We start from the raw sequence: 26,809 nt of genomic DNA on the forward strand, positions 1-26,809 counted from the left end.
GCACAGGCAAACAAGCCTGCCAATGTTGCAAGTAGAAAAAAGGTCTCAGAATTTTCCACTGCAAGAAAACTGAAAAACAACTTCTAGCTTAAACTGTAAAGTACTAACTTTTAGTGGTTGGAGAATAGTAACATGAATATGGTAATTACAGTAGTTAGCTACAGATAAAGGTTAAGGTATAGATGGATTCTACTGTATTAAGATGCTCAGCAAAGAAAAGTATATAATGCATTTGTAACCTAAACTAAGGGTCTCCAGGCCTGCACGCAGCTGGAGCTGACAGCTGTAGGCACAGGCTCTGTCGCCCACGACCCTGGACTGCTGTAACGTCTTGGATGCAATAAACTGCATTTGGAAGAGCTGCCTGGAGTCCTGCATCTCTCATTATGGCTTTTACACCTGACAGCTACTTCAGATTAATAACAGCAGAGAGGTTTATAATGCTTACAAACCACAAAGACAATCCCCAACAAAAAACCATATCCAACAGCCACAAGCATGCCACTTCTCCAACAGCAGAGCTTAATGCCAGTCAGAAGAGCAGTGCATTGCAAACAGAAAACCAGAAGTGGCAGCATCCAAAGGAGCTGCAGGAATACAGAGCTGAACAGAGCTCTAAGAACTGCGGGGATGAGCACCAGGTTTGCCAGCCCAATTCCTACATATGCTATTCAACATTAACACACTGTATGTCAACATCGTGTGCTGTATATCACTTCACATATGTAGCACTTGCAGCTGGAAAGAATGTTATCTACCAATTTATCAGAAGTAAAAAATATAGAATGCAGTAAAAAGTATAGGAGATACATATCTCATTCATCTAAGGACCACAGTGTAAGCTTCAATTCGTAACATTTCTTTGCCAGAGTTTTAAATTAAATGGAATGTCACTGAAAAGTTTCAAAAAACCCCACTGAAATTAAGGCTCCCTCACTATTATAAATCAAAGTCATTTTATTAATGCACCTGCCTATTTAGACTCATCTAAGATTGAAGATCTGCTCTTTCAGTTACAGAGATCCTGCATTCCTTAATTCTATATTCATTTAACTTTTCTGTTCTCATATATTAATAGAAATATGCAGTGTGGGAATTATTTACATTAATAGAAGTATAAACTAGGTCTTCTGAAATGCATTTATATTTATAGAAAACAACGCTTTGAGATTTTTTTACAGCTAATTAGCATGTGGCAATAAGTTTAAATTAGATTTCTCCCTATAAGATTTGCCTGTTTCAGTAAACCAGTATAGAATATCTTCCAAGTAGTTTATTACATTGCATAGGTTATTCTAATCCTTTGCTGAAAAATGAAACACACACACACAAAATATATCAGTTATGAGAAAATGTTTCATGTATAAACTAAATACTGCATCTTTTAGGTCAAATAACTGGAAAATAAAGTGTAACATGTGAAGTATACTTCGACTTGTTTTGAAAAAGTAGCTTTAAGTTAGTTTAATTATTATTTTTTTCTCCCCAGTACAACTGACTTCTACAAATTCTACTCCTATATTTAAGTTGCAAATTGTTCCAAATAGCCTTTTACATTATTTATGTAGAATGTGATCAACAAAACACTAATTATAAAGCTTGTTTCCTGAAAACTCAAGGGCAGCCCACACAACTGCACCTGGGAAAGAAATTCCAGTGAGCTCCATTGATCATCATCTAGTGCTGACTTAAAACACCCTATAAACTTGCAAAGACTTACTGTCTGTGATATGTTATTGTGTATGTGATAGTTATGTGACTATGGATCTCCCACACAAAAAAAACAAATGAAGGACATTTGTCAAGTAAGGGGAAAGGGAAGAGGGCGACGAGGGGAAGCTGCCAGAAGGGATAGTCTGCTGAATGCTTATTCCAAGAATATTGCACAAGCTCAACTAAAATGCATACATAATGACAGGCAGCTGAAAATTTCATAATTGCTCATTATGCAACTATACCTTAGGCACTTTAAGCAAATACTGAAGAAATAATACATGGGAAAACCTGGCTTGCCATAAATTTTTTAAAAGAAGAATTAGGAAACTATACACGTGGGCCTTTGCTTCTCTCTCTGCTGGAATCCTGTAATCCTTATTAATCTGCTGTTTGTTCCTGGAAAGTAACTTTTCTCCGGCAGTAAAATCCAAAGTTCAGTTGGATTAATCCATGCCCTTTACTTGTAGCTGAAGCTGTGTGGACAAACACATGATTTTGACAGACACGACTCAAAATTTGCTATCTGTTTTCTATTTGCCATACTCTTTGTCAAAGTAATTTTAAAAAATAAAACCTGGGAACAGTGTTGCCACAGGGTGCCAAATTTGCAGCGAAAGCCCCGTAGGCTCCTGTCACACAAAATTTTGACAAGCCCTGCCAAGTGGTTTCTCCAGGATGCAAACAGCTTGCAAAGTGACTGGGCCCTTTGTGTTGCAGTTGAATGTTGCAGATGGGAAGGTTAGCAAAGGGTTTTGACAGGAAAGGGTAAACTGCTGCTTTCACCCTGTGAAGTTCTCCATGCACAAATAAAACAGTCTCCTGGTCTAGAGTGATGCTTGGTGTAACTTCAACAGCTCTGCAGAGATCATCTTCTAACTGAGGAAGAGTGCACCCAAAAGTAATGTCACAGTCTGTTACCAGAACTGAACAAAACCACCCCTGAAACCAACCCACCCACCCAGGGACATTCACAGGGCACTTCAGACCAGAGGTCCAGGAAAAACAGGACAGATGCCTTCAGCTTATCGAATTTCCAAGCTGTACAAAGTTCATTCACTGTTTAAGAACTTTAAATTCAAACAGGCCTTCCCAGTGAGAGTAAGATGACTCCCTGGAGATCTAGAATACCAGAAGCCAGAGCAGAATACCAAGCAGAGACACAGACAAATATGCACAAGCTACATTCACTGTCGTGTTTTGTTCTCTGTAGAAAGCAGCTGAAGGCATGCCATGTGATGAAAGCAATTCTCAATTACCATCTAACAGCAATTTGGGATCCCATCTTCAGCACAGACAAGGCAGAACCTTCTTTGCCTTCTGCAGTACAACGCAGCTGCAGAGTGAAACTTTCTGAACTGTGTAGGGACAAAATACTTGGTTGCAAGACTTCCTTCTTCAGGAGCACTCAGCATAAATCTGAACGTCATTTAAGATGAAGCAAGAACTCCCTCCTTGAAGTGTAGCAAGAGAGTAAACCACCTAAAACATCATAATCTTTTTTTTTCCTTTTGCTACCTAATGAGCTACAAAATAGTTAAGTTTACTATCTGCCATCCCATTTATGCTGATTTTAGGTGATAACAGAAACTAAATTTATCCAGTAACATGCTTCAAGCTAGTTTTAGGTGTCTGTTGGGAAAAAAGAGAAATCCCAATACCCAGCTGGGTCAACTACAGTATAAAATATAAATATGTATCCTCAACTTGAAGTCAGCTGATTTTTGTTTCTGACAAGCTGTGGATGCAACATGCATACATACAGAACAAATCACTGAGACACAGTGGCTGCTGCTAAAATGGCATGCTCTTGGCAACAACACACAAGCACGGGAAAATGAGTTTATGCTGAATGACTGCAGCAGCAAGTGAAACTGGAAATGCCCCACCTCAAATGACATAGAGTGAAGTTTCGTGCGTATTAGGGCCAGTAGAGTAGCATGAAAGAAAAACTGAGAGAATAAAAAGCCCTTACATTGGTTTCTCTGGTTTTCTTAGACTTTGAAGTCAAACCAAACAGGATTGCTGGATTTGCTGCCTGACAGTGAAGTAAGACAGACTGAAAAGAATGCTTAACCCCTGGAAACACAAGGCAGCCCCAGCTATAAAAGGTGGCATCTGGAATGTTCCCCATCCTGCAAGCTGAAAGGTAAGGGGAGACAGGATCTTTCTGGCAGTCGTCAAACCCAGTATTAGCTACTGCCAAACACTGAAATTAAATTTCTGGAGCTAGCAGACATTCTAGTTTCCTCTCTTCCTGATGGCAAAATCTTTAGAAAGGAGTCATTCCTCAAAGTCTATTTATCTAAATTATTTATCAAAAAATGTTGCATATGCTACTACCCCAAACAACATTAAAACTCAATTGATTTCTCAGGCTGTGACCAAGGTAGAAATTTCCCTCCTCAAATTCAGGCACGGACTGCCTATATTGTTTTCAAAGCAGTGGGCACATTAAAATTTACTTCCTGTCCACAAATCCAGACATCACATAATCATTAACATCCTGAAATATGGCTTTCCAGGGCCTCCATATCCACTGGCTCCTGTACAAGAACCTTGCAGTGTCTTCTGCATCCAGCAATTTTAGATAGCAGTTCCAAGCACCACAGACAAGCCAAAACATCTTTTATACAAATTTTACCTGATTGTCCCAATTTGTTGCAAAAGCCTCAGGTAAAACCTGAGATTTCAAGCAATTAAATTACACTTGGAGCAATGTAGGCATAACAAACATACCATTTCTTGCAGAAATTTTCTGAACCACATGAATGTACTTCCTTTCTTCTCAAATATGTCTTGTTATGCTAAGTATCATTTTAATATTAATGAAACAACAGACTACTCCAAAAATGGGTAAACATACCCAAGACAAAGCTGCATATAAGAACTGCACTTGTTTCCTACAAATGCACCCAAGTATGGCTCTGTTACTCACCTCTATTTTATCTGTTTTTGCATCTCCCCAGTAAAGCTTGTTTTTCTCAAGATCCAGTGCCAAGCCATTAGGCCACCCAAGAGAAGTATTCACCAGAACTCGCCTTTCTGAGCCATCCAAATAAGCACATTCTATCTTTGGACTTTCACCCCAGTCTGTCCAATACATGTAACTGTAAATAAAAATAATAAATTTTTTTTTAAAAAGGGAACAGTTAATGCATGCAACAGGCAAGACAAGAGTTAAGGTCTGGGTTGCTTTTGAAAGAATTTGCTTTTTGCTTCCCCAGCAGCAGCAAACAAGCCAGCTTAAACAGTAATCAGTGAAGACAATATAAAGTTTGAGCAGTAAATAAATTAAACTACTGAAAATATGCAGTGGCCCAATTCCTTCATAGTTAGGATAACACTGAAGATGCAGAGAAAAGAAAATGCAACCAAACACCCAATGAATAGGTTCATTGAAGAACATTATATTTAGACGTCACCTTTTATGCACACAGTTATTGAAGGGATGAATCAAGGGAAAACCAGTCATTTCCTGAATATCTGACAAACGGTACAGGCATCATCCTGCAATTTGCATGCTTTCGCTTTCAGGAGACCATAAGCTGGATGCCAAGACCTACCCCAGGGCTCCCACTAAGCACCAAACTTACCCCATTACAGGATTGAGCACTATGGCTCGAGGTTCATCTAGGTTTTCTGAGATAAGAATCTTCCTCGACGTCCCGTTCAGCCGCGTCACTTCGATGCGGTCTGTGCCAGTGTCAGTCCAGTAGAGGTTCCTGGCCACCCAGTCCACAGCAATCCCATCTGGATGGTTGATCTCCGTGGTCACCAGAGTCTGGGCTCCAGTGCCATCGAGATAGGCCCGACGAATGGCCCGGACATCATCATCAGTCCAGTAGATGTAGCCTTCCACAGGGTCATAGTCGATGGCGATCGCGTGTCTGATGTTGTCTATCTGCAGAATAATGTCAGTGAAATCCGGCATGTCCAGGGAAATCCTCCTCAAGTCAGTTCTTCTGGCGAGCAGCAGGACTTCCTCAGCACCTGGGGAGAAAAGCACTCATGGCATCATTTCCCTTGGTACTGATGCGAAGATTTCAGTAGAGCACAGCAGGCTGTGTACTGCTACTGTTGCTGTAACAAGAAGAGATTTCCTTAAATAAGGACATCAAGCTTTCATGAAAATACAGACTTGCTTGTATTTTAGACGACAATTTCTCCCAGCCTTCTAAACTAACACAGACGATAGCAATCTGTCTCTAGAAGCTAAAAAAAATAAAATTTGGTGGGTGTAGGTCCACATATTTCATCACATTATAGAGACTTGCTCAGTCAAATGTCTCACTAGCTCCATCAGTGCACCAGACAAGTTTTCACACATGCCCTACGCAGTAAATGACAGGGGCTAACAGAAGACTGGAGTATTTTGTAAACAAATTCCATTAATGATTTACTCCAGACAGTCCAACAAGAAAACAAGTCACAACCACAGCAAGTATTTATCATTTGGCCACAGATGACGCAAAACAATTTTAAGGCAATAGGATTGTTGCTCTTTTCTCTCCTCTATTCTTTTTCCCCACTGCAAAGTTTTCCTGCTTGTGGAAAGGGTGCCAAACAACAACTTGGAGTACATTTCAAGGACAAATGGCATCTTCAGTGTTGTCTGACACTGAAGTGGAAACTTCTTTTATTAGTGCAAAAACAAGGACAGACAGCAAAATGTGCAGTTGCTTCATAAAGTTTCCCCACATCCACCCATGCCTTCTTCAGTACAAAAAGAGAAGTATGTGGGGCTTTTCCTATTTCTGTTACCAAGTTTATGCTGGGAATTTTGAAAACTGACAAGGAAATTTTATTGTTTAGCAATACTCTAAAACTGGAAACCTAAATAAAAGTAATTTGTTTTATTTCATCCAGACCAGCAAACACCACTAGGAGCTGGCAATTTCCAGTTTCCCCCAACAGCTGAGATTGAATGAAAATGGCCAACATGGGGACATATCTTTTGAGCCCACTAAGAATAACAGAAATTCAAATCCTAATGAGAACATTCTTCTTATTCTGAAATATTTCATACCTAGGCATTCCTATGTAGTTCTGGAGACAGAGAAATTGAATCTATTGCACAACACAACCAAATTTACATTCACTATGGGTGCTGGATTTGGCTTTGAGTTTGGAAATCAGGGTTTAGCCTCCACATATCTCAGAAGCTCTGGAAAGAAATAGCACTCAAGGCACAAGTGTACAATGACAGAAAGGATCTAAAAGAGTAATATTTTAATATCATTTAAGCACTTCAAACTACCTCAAACCATCACAACTCTCAGATGAAGCAGTGCTGCTCTCCTCCTTGCCATGGGCTGCTCGTTCTCACTTCTGTATCACCTGGTCTCACGTGCAAGCACAGCATGGCCTTGTACCATGGCTGTGTGCTGCAAACCACACCAAAGACCTGATCCAAACAAAAACTAACTCAGTAGAAATGAAGCCATCAGCCTAAGTTAACAACCAGACCTGCAGAGCTCCACAAACACTTGTGCTGGCACAGTGAGGGGCTCCAGCAAGAATGCTGCTCCCAATCAGCATCAGCTGACAAGGTCTGGTAAGGACAGCATCACTTTGAGGCAAGGCTTAGGTAGAAGAGAGAAACAACAACTCAGAGCTGAAAAAAACCCTGGAGAAAAGGGAGGAATGAAAGCCTATGCATTCATGACAGCAAAGCAAGAGATACACAGCATCTACAGCAGAACCAAATACATCAAGTAACAAAGTTTTATGTCTAGCTTGTATGCTTCTGAAATATTTCATTATGGGAATCAAAATAAAAACTGTTTAGTGAAAGTTAAGTAAAAATTCAGGCCTCAGAACTCAACATGGGAAAGGGTGACGTATCTGGTCATTTAAGAGTTGTAGAGACACAGAAGGGTTTTCAATTACACATTTTAAAGGACAGTCGAGGTGTTGGAGTCACTTTTTATTTAAGAGAACACCTGGAACAACATATGGCCCTCTGTCTCAGGGAGGATGATGAGCGAGTCAAGAGCTTAGGAGTTAGGATTAAAGAGCAGAGCAGGCAGGGTGACAGTGCTGTGGGTGTTTGTTACAGGACACCAGATCAGGAGGAGCAAGTGGATGAGGTTTTTACAGACAGCTGGAAGGAGCCTCACAGTCACACACCCTGGTTCTTATGGGTGACTTCAGCCCCCCATCTCTGCTGGGGGAGCTGAGCACACACAGTGCATGAGGCTCCTGCAGAGCACTGATGTCAACTTTCTAACACAGGTGGTGGAGAGGCCAGTGAGGAAAGATGTGCTGCTGGACCTTGCACTAACCAAGAACAAAGAACTGGCTGGGTTGTGAATGTGGGGGGCAGCCTTGGCTGCAGTGACCATGACACGGTGCAGCAAAGGATCCTGCAAAGAAACAGCGTCCTGAGTCAGGTCCTGAAGAGATAACTGATCTCTTCAGGCATCTTCTTGAAACAATCTTGTGGGAACATGCCTTAGAGGGAAGAGGAGTCCAAGAGAGGTGGCTAATACTCAAGGAACAGCATGGAAGCTGCTCATATACCAAGAGCACTCAAGTTTATATCCATCTTAGCCTCTGAATTTCTACTACATAAATGTGTCTGCAATCATAACCTTAACACTGAAGTACAAGTACTGCGAAGCAGAGGACCATCAAATACACGCCTAGCAAGTGATAACACAACAATTACCAATATTACATGTATTTCTAGGATAACCAACACTACAAGCCTCATTGCATGGGAACAACCAGATAAGAATCAAATGCATATGTTTTGCCTCTTCACACAAGGGATTGCAGGGTCACCTTGGTTCACTATAAACAAGTTCAGAGGAAGGAACCATCAGTCTAAGGCCCAGATTGTGTCTAGAAATGCTGACTAGACAACAGGCTGAAAGACACTGTTAACACTCCCTAAAACTCACAAGCAGTACCAAAACAGCCTTCACTTCCTCACAGCAGCAATAATTAGACTCAGATCTATTAGACTCACCTCTGCATAAGACCACGTCCTTATCTGCACGCAGAGCACTGTTTTGACCAGGAACAGGACAGCCCAGCCACATTGAAACAACTACATGACTAGAATCTTCTTGCAATTCAAAAGAAACTATTTGTTTCTGACACATTCAGCTGCTCTTTTTCTCCAAGCAAACAGTACTGCAGATACATTCCCAACCTCAGTTCTGTCCCATGGACATATACGCTAAAAATAAACAGGAAAACTTCTCCCTGCTGACCTAGCAAACAAGAAGAAAATCTTCCATTGACAATTGGGACATTTTGTTGGTAGTTGAATGAGATGCCTCTTGGTAATTTCTTCTATTTTCTAACATACCTTTACTGAGGCCTGTGAGGAAAAAGAAATAGTAAAGGGAATGGGCTACCTGGCTAATTCCGTAGGGATGCTTAAAATCAAGTGAAATATTACACAAAAAGACTCTTTATAGAAATGCACCTACATCCTTGAACATGAAAAAACAAGTGAACAGAGAAAATGTAACCACAGCATGTACCATGACATTATACCCCCCAGTTGAAAGCCTGTATAGATTGTTATCGGAGACAGTTTTTGATAGGTGCAAAAAATCCTGTCTTTTATTACAACACACTTTAAAATTACAGTTGGTTATAACTGTATTTGACTCCATTAACAAATTTCTGCTAGAGAGAAAGAGTTGGCAGGGGGCTCTGAGCACAACACCAAGAGACGAGAACTTGACACTGGTTCTCTCTAAAAACCTGGACAAACACGCTTGTCTGGCTCATTAGTTTTATCTGTATCATGGAGGTATTTTGATTATTAATGTTGGTAGGAATGTTTTCAAGGCTGCAGAAGTGTTGTGCTGTGACTTGCCCAGGGTTATCCTAGATACCCTAGAATCTGCTTAACACATTACAGCCAGCTATTTACCTAGTGCTAAAGTGCTATAACAGACATTTAATTAACTTCATCTTCAAAACCTCTCTCGCTGCAGTCACTTCTCTAACCACATGATCAAGAGATTTCCAACAGAACTGCTAACTGTTACAACATGGTCATTTATAACACCACACAATGAACAAAAGCGTTTTGGAGGGGAGCGGGAAATGCAAGCTATTCCAACATCACAACTGCAGCAACCAAACACTTCAGCAGAAGTTTATGAGAAGTCTGCTATGCAAACCCAGGAGGAACTAGAACAATCTAAAATTTCCAATTAGAAAGCATTTTAAAATACCCAAATTCAAATTGTTTTACTTTTTCAACTGGTTTAAATTTTGAACCGCTTATTTTTCTCTATTCTATTCATCTCAAGCTTTCTGCAGATCTTCAAGAGAAATTTTTAGTAGATCTAATAACCATAAGAGCTGATGAGCCACAGAAAGGTTTGGGTTGGAAGGGACCTTGAAGATCATCTAATTCCAACCCCTTCTGTCAGAGGCAGGGATGTCACCCTCTAGATCAGGTTGCTCAGAGTCCCACCCAACCTGGCCCTGAACTCTTCCAGGGATGGGGCATCAGAACAACATCTGAGTTTACAGGGAAAAAAAACCAAAGAAAATAAAGAAAACAAAGAAAAAAAAAAGAAAAAAAATACTCTAAACTCTATTTGCAATTAATAAATCTTAGAGAAACCAGTTAGGAGACCTTTTTTTTTTGATCACTTACACAAGATGCTTTCCTGCCATACCCAGAAATCAGTACTTTTAATATCTATGGTAGGATATCATTCTTGCCTTGATTTGGTTGGTTTGTGCTTTTGTTATTAAAAATTCATGCTTCACTGCTGGAAATGGCAACTGTATTCTGTTTGCAAAACTAACTGCAATCAGAGCTGACAGCAGCAAAACAGGCCATCTCACCAGCTTGACAAGACCCTTTTTTATTCTTCCCTTGGCCCACTTCACATTTGACAAGTAACAAGACATCTATAACACAGTAACAAATGCTCCAATTTATTCACCCAACCTAAACATGTGGACTGCAGTGGCTGCCTCTGTTAATCTTTGCCAGAAAAGGCCACGCTATTCCTTTCCCATTTGTCTGTCTGCTAATTAGGCTAGAACAATGACCTATTGTAGGACTCATCCCCCAGTTTTATGTATATGCATGAGCATGCACCTGCATGTACAGACTCAGTCTCATTACAAACAACTCTGGAAATCTCTAGACTTGTGGGAAGAAAATCAGATACACTCCAAAAACAGGAAAGGTTTTAGCTCTGCTCCAAAGAACAAAACGGTTTAAGTGCTTTTTGAAAAGAGTGTGTTGGAAGTACTTTGACTGCAGGCAACTCCCTTACAAACTGCTTGAGCACAGCTACCTCAGAACTCATGATAAACAAAAAAGATTTATCAAAAAAGCAAGGGATTTTGTTGGTTGCTGCAATACACTGAATTATCCAGCAAACTTCCAGCGTATGGCAAAAGGGGGCCAGAGTATGGTCTTGGGAGAAAACATGGAGCAAATGAATACAGGTAACACTGCCATGCTGTTTAATCTTTCCAATATTCAAAACAACTACGACACCTTGCACAAGGGTTTAACATTAGTCACTCTTCACACCAAAAGAAAAATTATGTAATCAAACTGACAGGATACAAATCAACAAAACTCTGTAAAACCCCCTTCTTGTTCCTCAGCCTCCTCAGAAAACAGTAATATTTAAGGAGTTGAAAGAAACTTTAGCAATACCTAGAAATAAACTGAAAATCTTTTTATACCTTCTCCTTGGTTGCCTTACTAGAGCCAGTTGCAACATGAACAGCACTATGCATTCCAGTCCAGGCCTTTATTTATCTTTCAGTCCGAGAGGAAGACAGGACTGCTTCTTCTTACTGTGTGACCGTGGTGGGCTGGGAAAGGCTGGCCATGCCCTCTCCAAGTGGACACTGCAGTGCAATTTTAAACCAAGGCCCGCATGCAGTGGGAGTGTGCAACCAGCAAAATAGAGACAGGAAAGGTTTCTTTCAAAGAATGTTTTGAGTGTCCACATTCAGACAGGACTTGATTTAATTGAAAGGTAAGTAAGCATAAGGAAAACTAACAATTGTGACAAAGAACGGAAATACCAGAGCACTTACGTAACTCATAAATTACATCATTTCTGTCTGCATGGTACAGGGAAAAGCTGTTGTCTCCTGTTTCTTCCACTATCATTGCAGCAGACTGCTAACTTTGCCTGAACCAGAAAAAACACCTACAAATCAGAGTTTTGACACATTCACGCAGCCACCAAAATGAAATCCCACAAATGGAATATTAGTTAAACTGCACAGCTGATAAGATCATTAGCACAAAGCAGCTGACTGGGACAAAAGTAATGTTTCTTCCAGAAAAAGCTGTTGCAAGACAGAAATCAAATGTTCTAGTTTAGGACAAAGCTTCTGTGAGACACGTTCAGTTTTACATGCCCAGTACTATACTTGTGAGCACAAAGGTTTGGGAAGTTACTACTGACAGAGTAGACAACACTTAGGAAGCTTTACTCAAAACAGCATTAATATAAGTCATAAATGCATTGGTATTAGCCAGAATAAAAGGTCAGCACAGCCATCTGGCTACTGCCATACCAAGCAAAGAAGCTGCCCTTTCATCCAGGTTTCATCCAAAGAGCTCAAGCCACTTGAACAATTAAGTCTTAACCTGCCCTGGGGTCTGCATAGTCTCTGTGTGCTTTAAAAAAAGAGAAGAGAAAGTTGGAAACGTTAAGTGGTAAATCTATTACCTTATGGATATCATACTCCCAGCTTCTATTCTTTATTAACAACAAAAAAAATTAACATCCCTTTGCACAGAATTCTTAATAACAGCACACTGCAAGCCCTAGGAAGAAGGATGGGCCAAGAAAAAGTCTACCAAAAATCCCTACAACTAGAAAAAAGGGTATGCTTTGGATTGTGGTGTTTCCTCACAAAGCAAGGTTTTAAAAGTTTATGTGTACCTGCTCTCTGCTGGAGATACACAATTCCACTGCCTCAGAATAAGAAATCACTGACTTTGGAACTGACATCATTTTACCATCTAGTTTCTGTTAAACAGAGTTTTGGCACTAGCACCTCAAATGCACAGAGACAATAATCAAAAATTCATTACCACTCAACAAAATACATAATTGATATGTTTTAAAAATGAACAGAAATACAATAGGTTTTCTACAATCCCACTTCTATTGACTTCTAATTGCAGATGTTTCCCATTCAGAGAGACCTTGAACATATTAAGTTTCTTTGCACTGCTGTCATCCTTTATACAAACAGAAATAAATATTTACACCCCATGAGCCCTCTCTGAGGCTGAAAACTGTGCAGTGCTTTGAAATTTAAGCATTATTTACTATGTGCCAAGTCTGATGGAGGCCCAGAAAATTCAATTCTGAGCTGACACAATCAAGAAAAAAGCAAAACAGCAAAATAAAACAGACAAAAAAAAGATGCAAACAGCTGCAAATTAGGGTTTGAAAATCTAGGGAGAGTCTCAATCTCACACTGATGCAGTAAAACAGAGAGACAGCCACCCAATGCTGCAAGAAGCAGTCAAGCCACAGCAGCTTAGGCAGTTATCACTGGGTCTTGGTGACTTTGCCTCTCTATGTTCCCAGCACAAAGGGAATGCAAGATAACAAAGTTTACATGCAAACCTTTTCAGTGCAGACCCAGGGTGTGGTTCTTTTGCAGCATAAAACCAGATTCAATCCAGAGACTCAACAGAGCTGAAAAGGGAGAGCTTCGCTATTTCCTTTATACGCACACCCCAAAAAAAAAAAACCAAAATAAAAAACCCCTAACCACAAAAATAAGCTCTAACTAGACAGTGTTTCAGAGTCCTGGAAAGTAGTCATCAATTTGAAACATGCACCAACAAAGCTTGAAAAGAAAGTTTCATTCACCATAGCCCAGGAAAACCACCGACAACAGAGCTATGTGAAAACCACCGGCAACAGAAGATGATGTGGCAGACCTTCAAGAATGCTCCTCACTCCCTCCAGGTTTGTTCCTTATGGCATGTTTCTAATGGCTTTTATCCAGTGAAATTATAAATAAGGCCACTTCCATATGAGGCTATTTCATTTTGTCACTACACAAAGTAGTCCCCATTGAGAAGCATAGAAGTTGCTATGAATAGAAAATAATGTAATCTTTTAATGTAAATCAAATAAACTCATCAACATAACACACTAAATAAAGCAAGGGGAAAACAGACTCAAAACAAAGATCTACACATGAATGAAAGCGAAAAATCCACTCACGAAATGAAGTAGAAGAGGTATACTTTCCTCTAGATTTCCCAGACTCTCAGGTACCCATTACTGAACAGTTTTTAATTATAAACTTTCAGTTTCAACACTTCCTGGATAAGCAAAGGAAGTACAACACACCTCTGGGAGTGCAATAGGGAGAGAGGGAGTGAAGAAAAAGTCATCCAGCTTCTGGATAACGTCAACCTACAGTAGTCAAACACCAAGCACAGGGCAGAAGACACCTAAGAAATCAAAGCACCTTGCAACCAAGCCCATGGTTCTCCACAGCTGCATTTCAATCACAGAGGTGTCAACAGGGAGAGACAGATATGCAGCTGGCCGTCAAGCTTGTAGGAAATAAGGTAAAATACAGTTTTCTTCTTGCTTTTTTATCTCATGACAAACAGATCAGGACATGAGTGCTGCTTCCCAATACAGCTACAAATCAGTGATAGAATGTAATCAGAGTTTATCTACTGATACACCAGGTTTCTCTTCCAAGTGCTAAATACTACAGACAGTTATTCACACAATGCCAGCAGAAGCTTTATCGGGTATTCGAAAGAACTGAATATACAGCAGTTATCCCAAGTAACAAATATCTTCCTGACCCTTCTCTTTCTCAAAAAGGCTGTTTCTCTCAAATTAGTGGTTGATCTACTTCATCAGAAAGTCTGGATTAATCCATACCATTCCTCTTATTTATCAGGAAGACATGCTAGCAAAGAAATCTTTGGTGGTTAAATGGTATGAAGTAAGTACTTCACCATGAAGGTATTTGTCTGCCAGCTTGTCTTGCTTGGAGGCTTAGCTGCTGTAATAAATTCATGATTGCTCACCAAGGAACCGCAGACAAAACTTTTAAAACATGATGTGCACCAGAAATCCACAGGAGATGAGAAGAAACTGCCTTAGCATTTCTTCTTTCATACTCTTCTATCTCCTGCATATTAAAAAAACACTATACGTATTATGCAGTATTAGCCAGCAGGTTCCAAAAACAGTTTTCTATTTCACAACATGCAGAATGGCAAAGAGAAATAAGACCCTGGGAACAGTAGCCAACCCTGATCAACTGCCTCAACAACAGGATCAAGGACAGAAAAGCATAGCTGACTCTTCAAACACCTGGAGCAAGTACTTTCTTTTCCAGTTATGAAAATGTGCATGCTTTTTTCTGGTTTTCATTTGGGAGAGCAGAATTTCTTCATTTATTTGAGAAACTGTCACACCTTCCTGGCAGAAGCCCTACAACTTCTAAGACCACACAAGACTAACTCACATCCAAACTCTCCCATTTTCAAGCAAAGAACAGTTGCCTTCCACTGGAGAAATGCCTCTGGCGAGTTGAGGTCAATGTACCATGTCTCAAATGGCCACTTACATTCTGACATAGCAGGGACAATATTATTGCAAAAAGCAGCTGGCTAGTTACAACATCTAGACTGAGACATCTAAAAGGAGCCAGATTTCTACAAAGTACCTATCAACTGAGGTATATTTGAGGAGTGGGAGCAGAAGAGGCAAGAAATTCTCCCTGTTACCACTTTAAAACAACCAAACTCCTGCCACTGAATATATAAAAGGTTCTAAAAATAAGTAACTTATTCATTTGACTCACATTATGCTTAAAGCTCAATATACAGCAGCAGTTCTCATGCTGGCTTTAAGGAATGCTCATGCTGATGCACAGCAAGAGTTTAATTTCCACATCTCAAGCAGTGCAAACCCCCTTTTCTGTAAGGGTAGATTCACTGTGAAACTTGCCAGCCACCTCAGCATTAAGGCGAGTCAGTAGCAGGATTCAATGCAATCGTGGATATTTATCCCTAATCTCCCTTTAGGAGAAGACCCCTTACAGGAGCAATCCATTACCAAGCACAGCATTGTTAATTGATTGCTCCATTACCATATGATAGCATCAGCTCACAAATCTGTGCCCCAGCACATGGGCATTCACTTTTTCTGAGTTCAGTAATAATATCAGTGTGAGCAGAAGCTAAAGTACCATTTTGATATGGTTGCTTTTGCAGCCAAATTCTTTGTCTTCACCTATGGCAGAGGATCATTTATGGTTTTATAGCCCTTCCTGGAGACAGTTTTGCTTGGGTCTAAGTAAAATCACAGAATACCTCAAGCTGTAAAGGACTACTGAGTCCAGCTGCCTGCTCTTTGCAGGACCACCTAAAACTAAACCTTCTGATCAAGAACATTGTCCAGACACCCCCTGTTTAGATCTATACTGAGCCAATGCCTAGTGTACTAAAGCAACATACTTTAGTTAGCACTGCCCTTACTTCCAGGCATCACTTCTTTCTGCAAAATTCAAAATATCAAAAGCATTTCTCCAAAACTATGGCAAACTTGGATGTTGCATTTATCATCTACTCTTTGCATGGCATGCAAATACATCTATACCTCAACCACCCTTATGCCTTCTTACCAAGAGGCCTCTCTCATTGCTTTCAAACACAAGAAAGGCAACAGAATCATGACCTTTCCCAACACAAACAGAATATATAAGAATAAAATGAAATCTCCAAGAGATTCCAGTGTCACAGAAAGGCTTGGCTTGTTTTGGTTTACATTTTTATGTGGAAGTAAAAAAAGGTTCCTCTTAATACAGATTTAAATTTGGTAAGAGAGGAATTTATATATGTAAAATGGATCAAGAATTAATGATATCCAGGCCATGTGAAAATGCTGCAATGAATTTGCATAATGAGTAAAGTAAAATTCTGTAGCACTTACTGAAATATTTTATCTATATACTGCAGCAAGCATTACATATTTAATGAGAAGCAAAATAAAATCCTGAGAAATATTTTTTTTAAAACTAGGGGTCCAGAAGCTTCCAGAAGCTGCATGGAGCTGGACTAATTCTGACATTGTGTAGCTCTGAGTGGCCTTGCTGAAGTTAAAAAAATAGAATAAAAAAGAACATTAGCTGAAGTCCCAGTTTATCCTACCTATTACAGCTTCATCACAATAGAGCCAAGCTAGTAAAGACTTGGGAGAGCAAGGTGTGGAATACTGAAAATATTTTGCAGGCATCAGCCATGGATAATAGGTTTTAAAATGCTATCCAACTAATTCTAGTTCATCTACTTTGACTAACTTGATACTACAATATCAGAAAATTATGTGCAATGAGAGTAAGAACCTTTGGGAATGCAACTCTGACAGGCAGAGGGAATTTAGGAAGTCAGAGTGACTGCTTACAGGAAATATATCCACTAAGAAAAAAGATGTGGCTTTTGTCATTCCTTTAGAAGGCCTGCAGTGATAGCTGTATGCCAGTGACACTGAACATAGCAGAAAGAAATTATACATTTTCCAGAAATATAAGAGAAACATGCTGCTGAATGCTGTTTACAAAAGCAGCTCAGTCTTGGGAAGGATGCAGACACATAGCTGCTGTATAAGAGACTGGGATCAGGGTTGAATCACAGCAGGCACAATGCACAAAAAACATCTAGACTTCCCTGAATGTGACTGACCTGAACCATATGGTCAAGCCACAGAAGGAAGCAAAAAGCAGGGGGAATCATCCAATATTTTGAGACTGCAGCTTTGCCCAGCAAAGCAAAACAAACCTGCTCCACAAAGGCAGAGCAGGGTGCAAAGATCCAGCTCCATTTCATCTGGAAACACGAACTTCAAGTGGTACAAATTGCACCAAAGGTGCACCAGAGCTGGAGAAACAGATAAACTCATGTCATTCACGGTGCACAATGAGGAGCATGAGGAAGGTCAATCTGCTCAAAAGAGGTAACAGGTATCACCTGAAGTATCTGCCCTGCTGGGTAAAAATGGAGCAAATCATTTCCTGTTAGAGACAAGACAGTACCTATTAATACATTTGTCTTTCTCACAACACTACAAGCTACCACATGCCCAACAACAGAACTCATTAAATCCTAGGAACGGAACCCCAGGAGAGAAGGAGAAAGAACAAGCTCTTGAAAGGAGATATTGCACACAAACAGAAGACTCATGAATCAAAATAATTCTGTTCATAAAGAAAATCAATGTGATCGTTAAGCAATGAAAGCAGGAAAAAATTCAGGATAGTCCTAAGTCAGCAAAATTACTAAAAGAAGGTCCCCAAGCTTGTGAAACTTCCACCCTCTTGCTCTGCTTTTAACTGGCCTATTTGCTGGAAGAATTACACAACCCTTCTAAAAGACTGCAACCAAATTTTGGTTTCTTTCTCAAATATTCAGGCGATTGCTCAAGTCAGCTTAGGAACGGCTTTCAAACAAATTAACAAAACAAACAAACAAAACACAAATCCAGAAAACTACCTAGTCTAAGAACTGAAGCTCCATTTGGAGATGTGAAATTTCACTAGTCAGTTATTCTTAAGTCACAAGGTGTTACCAGTTCCCACTGAGCAGGCCACTCTCCACAGGCACAACCAGAACCTGACATCAGAACACATCAGACTCTGATAGGCTTTACCAACTGTGACTTCATTACCTTCTATGCCAGCAAGATTAGGTTCAGACACCCATCTAAAATCATGTATTTGACACATCCAACAAGACAACAGTGGTCCAACACAGCCTCCTAAGTCATTTCAAAGACCAGAGCTTGAATGTTTGCTAGGAGTACATGGTCAGGAGCAGCTGATTTACTTTCCAAAGTTATAATTCCCTTGCTTGTTGATATGGGAACTTCAAGGTAGTGCAGAACATTTTCAAGCCAACAGAGGAAAACAGACCTAGCACCACAAGTCTGCAAAACAATAAATTTACCTATTCACCTGCACAAAACACATACACATTCCCAGAGGAGAACATGCACTTGATGCCAGTTGCTTGCTATCTATCTGTCATCCATTATTACTGTAAAAAGGTAATTTAAAAAAAATTATTGAGAGCAATTCTTTAAAACCAGAGAGAAAGCAAGAATGAACACAAAATGCTAAAACTTTGGAAAATGAACTATTATTTTAACGTAGGCAAAATACTTAAGGTTCCAGCATATCAATGATTAGTTCAGTCAAAGCATAAAAATCTAGAGTTTCAGAGTTTTATTACATACAGGTGTAACTCAGCAAGGGAAATACTGGCACAGCCTGCCCATGAATTCATACTTTTTGTTAATTACCTAGGCCTTTAACCATTTGTAAGAGCTACAGAGTGCTCTCATCTGAACATTATTAATGCACACTTCAATATTCAAGAGAGCTAAATCACCTAAGTACCTCAGGGCTTTTCTGTTCAAGAATTCATTCTGACAGATATATACAGTAACATTCTATAGTTATATTTGCACCAGTAAACTCCCCATGTGGACAGGGATTTTGAGAACAGAATGCTTTTCCCTTCTGCAGATAAATCCCCAGCAGCTTTTGTGAGATTCACTGAACAGCCTGAAATCAAAGAAGCTCATATGCCCTAGTGACTGTGTGCTTTTGCTCCTCTGCCCAAGCCAACAGGGAACAAAATGAAGAGGTGGTCAACACCCGTGGGTCTGCAGCTCCTGCTACAACACCACTACAAAGGGCTCGTGTGGAGAACAAAAAGTCAGTTCCTTGCAACCAAGGAGTTAATTAGCAAGATGGGAAAGAGAAGCACATGGATATTGGCATAAGGCAGACAGGGCAACAAAAGATGTGGAGCTTGGGAAAGAAATAATCCATAAAACTGAACAAAAAAGCTACATTCTTATGCAAAACCAGATTTCCTGTTCTCATCCCACTTTTTTGCCCTCCTTTGACAGAAAACCCTTGGCAGACTGTCTGGCCTGACAATGGAAAGGTGAAAGCACAGTATAAGCAGTCAGTCCTGCTTGTGCTATCTGCCAAAAGCAGGCTGACCTTCATTCCCACTGCCAGAAACATGAGGTCAATATGAACGTCTAAAAAGATTGTCCTAAGCATTCAGTGAGCGGTTTTTAAAAGCTGTGAAAGGAAAACTTTCCAAAGTTGGAAGGAGTAAAGGGAAAAGTCTCTTAGCAGCTGCAAAACTACCTTATAAGCCTTTCAATTAGAGTAGGATGAGCTAATAAAACCAGACCTTAAACCCTGGAGATTCAGTTTTTAAATCGTGCTTCTGGTTCACAAATGAAAGGCATCTCTTATGCGTGCTCTAGTACACAGAGGAATCAAGCCACATCAGAAAATGGTTATATTATTAAACTAGGCTCAGAAGCACACTGGAGACAGGCAGCAGAGTCAGCAGAACACTCTCCAAAATCTTGCCTCCTGGTCTTCTATCACCATTTCAGTGTTAGTTGCCTGTATTTGTAAGATGCATCTTTAAAAAAGACTTCTCAATCAATGAAAAAACCAATTTTTTAAAGTATACCACAGGGCTCATTCAACCTGTGGATACAAAATATGCATCTAGTTACACTTTCTAATTAAAAGGTATACTCCAGCTATTATTCTCTAAACAGCTTTTTACTGGTGATACACAACCCTTTCCCACTTCTCAGGGACATCACCTAGAACAGTATTTTTTGATAACAACTCAGCCACCACTACTTTATCATAGACCTGTTCTGGAGAATGAACGGGAGGGAGCAGAAATTTCTCCACTGTCCAAATGGAAAGATGTCCTACTTTAACTTACTTCTAATAAAATCCTTCAGAAATGGGTTCCACATACTACTTCATTCCTACAGAGAACTGTCAGCCCTAAACACAGACAAAATTCTCTCATTTCTACTACAAGGGATTACTTTAGTTCATAAAAACCACTCTCTTTGGTAGCTTGGTGGGAGGTCTGTACGCAAAATGACATTTCAGTTTATCAGGCAGCTCCTCTCAACTCAGTTCTTCAAGGATCAGCTCTGGTCAGGGAACCCAAACCACACCAACCCTGTGACTGCAGAAAAAAAGCCAAGCTCCTACCTGCTTTGCACGTCCTGCCATCGTCTTCCAGCTGCACACCAGTGGGACAGGCACAGCTGTAGAAGGGGTCCCTTGGAGACAGCAGGCAAAGATGGGAGCAACCACCGTTGTTTTCTTCACATGGAGTGTGAACTTCAAGAAACAAAGCAGATTTATTCTAATTTTTCTAGAAGACCATAAGCTCTGTTTTCTCCACGAGGAAGAAATTACACATCCCAAATGACTGGCATAAGCTTTAGTGCTAAAAACCAGAGAAATCACAATATAAAATGCTTGATTCCATCCCCTCCCCGTCCCCACCATCTTAACTCTAGGGGCACCTAAATTGAGATGTATGCAACTAATGGGATGACCAGTTCAAGGAAAGAAAAGAAAACAACAATTTGTACAATTCCTGCATTACAGTACTGTTGCATGTACAGGACAGGGATGGACATATGACAACTGAACACTCCTTTCTCCTTTAGATGGGGAAAAAAAGAAATGAAAGTGTATTAATGAGTAATTATTGGCAAAAATTGCCATTTATAAAAACTACTTGCAACTTTTGCAAGATTTCTGCAAAACCGTTGTTTGAATCATCATCTGAACTACTTTACTACCACTTTAATATAAAAGCACAAAATGTCTGGCTAATTTGACTTTTGTTACTTCCACTGACACTCACATAGCAAAAAAAAAAAAAAAAATGGTGAGGAAGGTTTCCAAGCCTGATCTTAATGAAGTCAATGGCATCTGAGCTATTTTCAGCATATGCTTCTTTCTCTGTGTGCTGTATTTTCTTTGTGACTGACTCAAATGCTAAGACCCAAGGCTGGGACATTCCTGGAGCTAAAAGCAATGACAAGAATTCAGCACAGACAAACTCTTATCTGGAGCTGTGAGATAGACCAGGGTGCTGTGCATACCCAGCAACCTCAAGGAAAACTTGCACATGTTCCATCCCCAAGATGATCTCCAAACTCCTTTTGATTACTTTCAGGCCTGTTTACTGACATCCTATTAACTTCACCAGAATAACAAATGTTATCTTTAGGGAAGCAGATTTTACAGCTGGCATAAAGAAAGAAGCCAGTCCAAACGGCAAGAGTATTTCCTCTGGACAAGAGTTGATTCTTCCCAGAGCTACTCAATTATATACATTTTGCAACACTGATTTTAAGTCCCATTCTCACAATCCTAAAAAAACTCCAAAACCTCCTGCCACATGGAATCACATGAACATACAAAATACATGCAGCTCTACTCAATTTCAATACTCTACTTCCTTTGAAGTAGCACCAGAGAATGTATAGAAAAACAGAGGCACGTGTCTGCCCATGTGAAAGCTCAAAACTAAAACCCTTCCATACTAAGACATGCACAAGCTGTTTAATATGTATTGAAGATAACCATGATCAAGTTTGGACTGCAAAAATGGCACTTATAAGTACAATATGAACATTATATTTTTTGGAGCAATTTTATTTATTAAAAAAAGTAATTATTTCTGACAGAAGTCTTTAAAGCAATACCATTAAAAATATGCCAGGTAAGTTGATACCATCCCTGTTCAAATATTCCAAACCAAAAGAACTCACTGAAGTACTGCACTGGATTTTGCTACCATGTGGGATGGTGAGTTCACACCCATTCAGGCTGGAATACTCAAAGCAAGGAACAGGATTCAGGCACTTCTACCTTCAGCAACCAACCCTTCGAGAAGCGTGCAGAACTTTGAAACTCCACACTGCCCTGACATTCTCCCTGACAGAGAAGCACCAGGCAAGCAGGGTTTGAGGGGAAGCAGGACGTACAGTAGGGCTGCCGGTCAGGGCTCAGGACCTGGATGTCCATAGGCGAGTAGAGGGCAGACAGGATCTCCCTCCTCTTCTCTCCCGTCCTTTTGTTGCAGGCGTGGATGGAGCGTGTCTGCCAGTCCGTCCAGTACAGCGTGTCCCCAGACAGCGTCAGGGCAAAGGGATGAGTAAGGCTACCTTCAACAACCTTTTGCCTTTTTGGGAGAAAGAGTAAGGATTAAAACATGGATTGCTTCCACTTTTTACCACGCACACATGAAAAAAATTGGCTCTGTAGAAACTCATGTAGGAAGTGCTGTCTTTCAACAAATTCACGGGACCAAGAGATTCACCTGGTGATAAAGCGACAAGCAGACTGGAAAATGTAAAATAAGGTTTTACCCCTTCACAGCAATAAGGATACAAATACACTGGGCTTCAGAGCATCAAAGTATCTGATTCAGGCTCTACACTGACACCTTAAGTTCCTTAACTTCAGGAGCTGTGCAAATACCCAAACACAAGTGACTTCTCAAGGAAACTTAGGTCCACAGAGTGCTTCTCTGATTACAGCAGTATATGACATCTTTGCCCAGAACTTCAGCTGCACTCAGTATTTTCTCCTAGCAGAAAAAGGCAGAAACGTCCTATAAGTCTTATTAAATGACCCCCTCTTAACTTTGCAGCAGAAGTAAGTATTTTTCAGATTGATTTTTAATGTAAAGCAAAGGTAGTTATACTTTTCCTAAAACAAAATGCTTATAATTAATACAAATCAGGAACATTTGAGATGTTTTTTCAATGACATACAGCCACACCTCTGAGAATTAGATGAACTGGAAGCCACAAAACACATGACATTTCTAACATGCTTTCACAGGATCCCAAAATTTATACCTGTTGCAATAAATGTAAATAATTTAGATTCAGTAGTTTTGAAGATATTTATTAAGTCAGAGAAAAGACCCTGGACAATTTCTCAGTCAAAACACGAGGTACTCAGTTTTCACAAAACCCAAGCATTTTATGTATACACAAGGTATGCACACACCTTTCAAACCAGTGCTGTGACACAGCAAAGCATTATTCAAAATTTTCATCATATGACTTGAAGAAAGCTGAAGTCTCAGTGTCATCCTGAAGGAAAATGAGGAACTTAATTTTCTTATACCTCTATTAAATCTGCATTTAGTGGGGGTTTTTCCACTGAAGATGTTTAAGGAAAAACAAAAACCAACTAACATTTGGCAGGGAAAGGACTGTTTCATTTTAAGCAGCATAGGTAATTATCTGCATTTTCCAGGGTAGAAGGGAATAAAAAACACTCCCAAAATTCTTGGTATATATTCAGACATGGAAAGGTTTAAAACAGACTGACACATGCACAAACTACCAGCAAATACATGAGAAAACAAACTTATTAATAATCTTTCTCTTCTAGAGAAAAAATTGAAACTGTTCTAAAAATTTTGTCTAATCACCCCTACTTCTTACCAGAAAACACAACAGAACAAACAAAACCACTAATTTCACTTTCTCTCTCCACTCTCACCATTGCTGTTCTCTCTTAACTAATAACAGCAGTGGCTGTATCCTAATATTGTAACAGCTGCTTTCCACTACATATTGTCCCTATTTCCATCATTCTTAGATATCAAGTCTCCCTTTCTCCTGTAATTACATCCCTTGAAACAGTTCCAGAAAATGTGGGTGCAAACTGCAGCTTGCTAAGAGGCAGATTGCTCCAGTAACATTAATCCACCACACAGAATGCAAATTTCCTTTTTATTTAGATTTTGAGGTAATCCTGAATGGATTCTGGGATGGGAGGGGTGGAAGCATTTGAAACATCACAGATTTCTTTATTGTCATGGATGAGTGAAACTTGCTCCATGTTTAAGGAACAGAAACAACTTCAAAAGTTACCATCATGTCTAAGCCCTTGCTGAAGTATTCCTTAACACCAGAATCCAGGAGTCCCAACTTCACATACGTCTGTTTCAACATTGATGAGTGGAATGGAAAAGGGAATAAATAAAAATTTCATTTAAAATTTCATTTAAAAGGAGTTATGATTAAGATCAATCTTCATGGCATTTTATTAATATCCATAACACTTTCAGAGCTATTATGCTGGACAACACCTAAAAGTTCACACACAGTCAGACATCAGGAACTTCCAGAATGCACCCTGCACAGGGATATTCTGACCTCAAGTGTGCATTTACATGCTCTAGCAGCTCAGTAAAATATGCAAGAGTGAGTCAAGTTTTTCTTAATGCAAAACACTTTTTTTTTCTAAAACACTATTTGATTTATGGTCCAACAGAAATCTGTTTGGGAGGTGAGGCATTGATCTATCACAAAGCAATTTGGATAGATTGCTGGAATTAGTGTATTCAAAGTTTTGCTCCCTTTCAGGTGGCTTTTCTCTACCTTAAAATGAGCAGAATAGATTTTACTTGCCAATTACAACTTCAACATTCACACACATGCAAGTAAAGTCTGTACAATTTGTATGTGCATGAAAACCTCAGAAACAGCCTGGAAACCTTAAAATCTGCCACTCACCCCCAAACCAGACAAACATATTCATGCTGAATCATATGAAAATCTTTCTTTCTGTCTATGAACCTGCAGCCAGACTTGGAGCTACCACTGCCTTCCACAAAGGCCTTTTCCCTCATCTCTGCTCTGGACTGTCAGTCAATACTTGTCACTTACTACAATGCCACCATTATCCAGCTCTTACACAGCGCTCTCAAAGGAACTTGAGAGTGTTTTATAAAGGATGTCAATATTGTTATTGCTCTTTTATGACTGTGAAAATCAGGCATAGAATGCAACTCAGTAAAAAAAAAATGAAAAACACCATGGAAAATTTTTTTTTGGGGAGGGAAGGCATATTATTCTATTACACAGAAATGCGTAAAATAGAACTCCTCCAACTTTTCACCAAGGCAAAACAATTTTATTGACACAGGCATTTAAAATGTTATGAAATCATGAAAATGAAAATGTCATTTAAAACTACCTGAAGACCAAAGCCAGACAACAAAGCAGAGATTATTTTGGCAGGACACTTTACTGCATGTGACACTCACCCTTCAGGACCAACACAACCTGCCCATTGAGCACTGCACAGAACTGAAGATGCAGTCTCAAATGCCTAAGTCTGCCCTGCCTGAAGTGTCACTTCTCCATGTCTACAGAAGCCAAAACCTAACAGCACACATGGACAGCAGCACCACTGTGCTTTCCAGCAAGCTTTAGGAAAATCTGCTTCCTAACTGTTTGTTGTTTGAAACATCCCCAAATTAGTTAATTAATAGGCATAACATAAGGACATCTCTGGATGGGGCTATGGCCGAGTGTCTCAATGTGTATTTCTTGTTGGTAAAAAAAACCCAAACCATTGACAATACTGTAAAATCCCAGTCACAAGTTAAATGTTATATTGTCTAGGGTCAAGAATAAGCATCTCCAACTATTTTCAAGACAAGTAAGAACCTAAAAAAAGAAGAATCCTGCTGTACAAGAAGGCTGTGAACAGTTTATAGTGAAATATTGATACAAATAGTCTTACACTTAAAACCAGTTTTATATTATGTGAGGTTATTTATTGCAAGCCTATTAAGAACTGCATTAAAAAAAACCAATAAGGTATTGGCATTATTCTAGACTACTGGGGAAAAAAGTTTCATTTCAAAATGAACACAGAAAGTGAAAAATAACGTACACCTTATTATAGACCAAAGGAAGCTTACCTAAAGGAACCATCCAGATTTGCCCTATGAATGAAACTCAGTTTTGCATCAGCCCAGTAAAGTTTCTGTTCGTCGAGATCTATTGTGAGTCCATTTGGCCAGTAAATGTCAGAATCAACAATTATCTTCCGCATGCTGCTGTCCATTCCTGCCCGTTCTATTCGGGGGGTTTCACCCCAGTCAGTCCAGTACATGTATCTGAAAGAGACACACACACAAATGAGGCCACAAGACACACTGGGATAGCAGCTCTTTGCAAAGCCTCTAATGGCACATACGTACAGCAGGGTATAGACACCACTGTTTACTCCCAAAACTTTCACACACTTATTAAAGCAAATCAAACTGCAGGCCCACAGGGCACAAAGCAAGTCCTTCATTAAACCATCTCACAAGTTTTGCCTCTGTGTATTTACCATTGTCTTCCAATGCTGAGCAGTACCTGACTGTTATAAGCATTTACAACTGAGTATCATCCCT

The 26,809-nt window shown here is 39.8% G+C and overlaps 1 protein-coding gene across 3 annotated transcripts in view; it reads right to left on the reverse strand.

The window, feature by feature from the left end:
• The window catches only part of LRP5 (LDL receptor related protein 5), a 134,951-nt gene that overhangs the window by 62,056 nt on the left and 46,086 nt on the right, over positions 1–26,809 (reverse strand). For all 3 annotated transcript variants that reach the window (XM_041421114.1, XM_041421113.1, XM_041421112.1), the window contains exons 3-7: positions 26,330–26,527; positions 22,581–22,777; positions 20,785–20,916; positions 5,310–5,706; positions 4,652–4,823 (exon numbers count right to left, since the gene is read on the reverse strand). In XM_041421114.1, coding sequence (XP_041277048.1) covers positions 4,652–4,823; positions 5,310–5,706; positions 20,785–20,916; positions 22,581–22,777; positions 26,330–26,527 — 1,096 coding nt within the window. The remainder of the gene's footprint in view (positions 1–4,651; positions 4,824–5,309; positions 5,707–20,784; positions 20,917–22,580; positions 22,778–26,329; positions 26,528–26,809) is intronic.

Source organism: Onychostruthus taczanowskii, unplaced genomic scaffold (genome assembly GCF_017590055.1).
Source record: "Onychostruthus taczanowskii isolate IOZ18803 unplaced genomic scaffold, ASM1759005v1 scaffold69, whole genome shotgun sequence".
NCBI lineage: Eukaryota > Metazoa > Chordata > Aves > Passeriformes > Passeridae > Onychostruthus > Onychostruthus taczanowskii.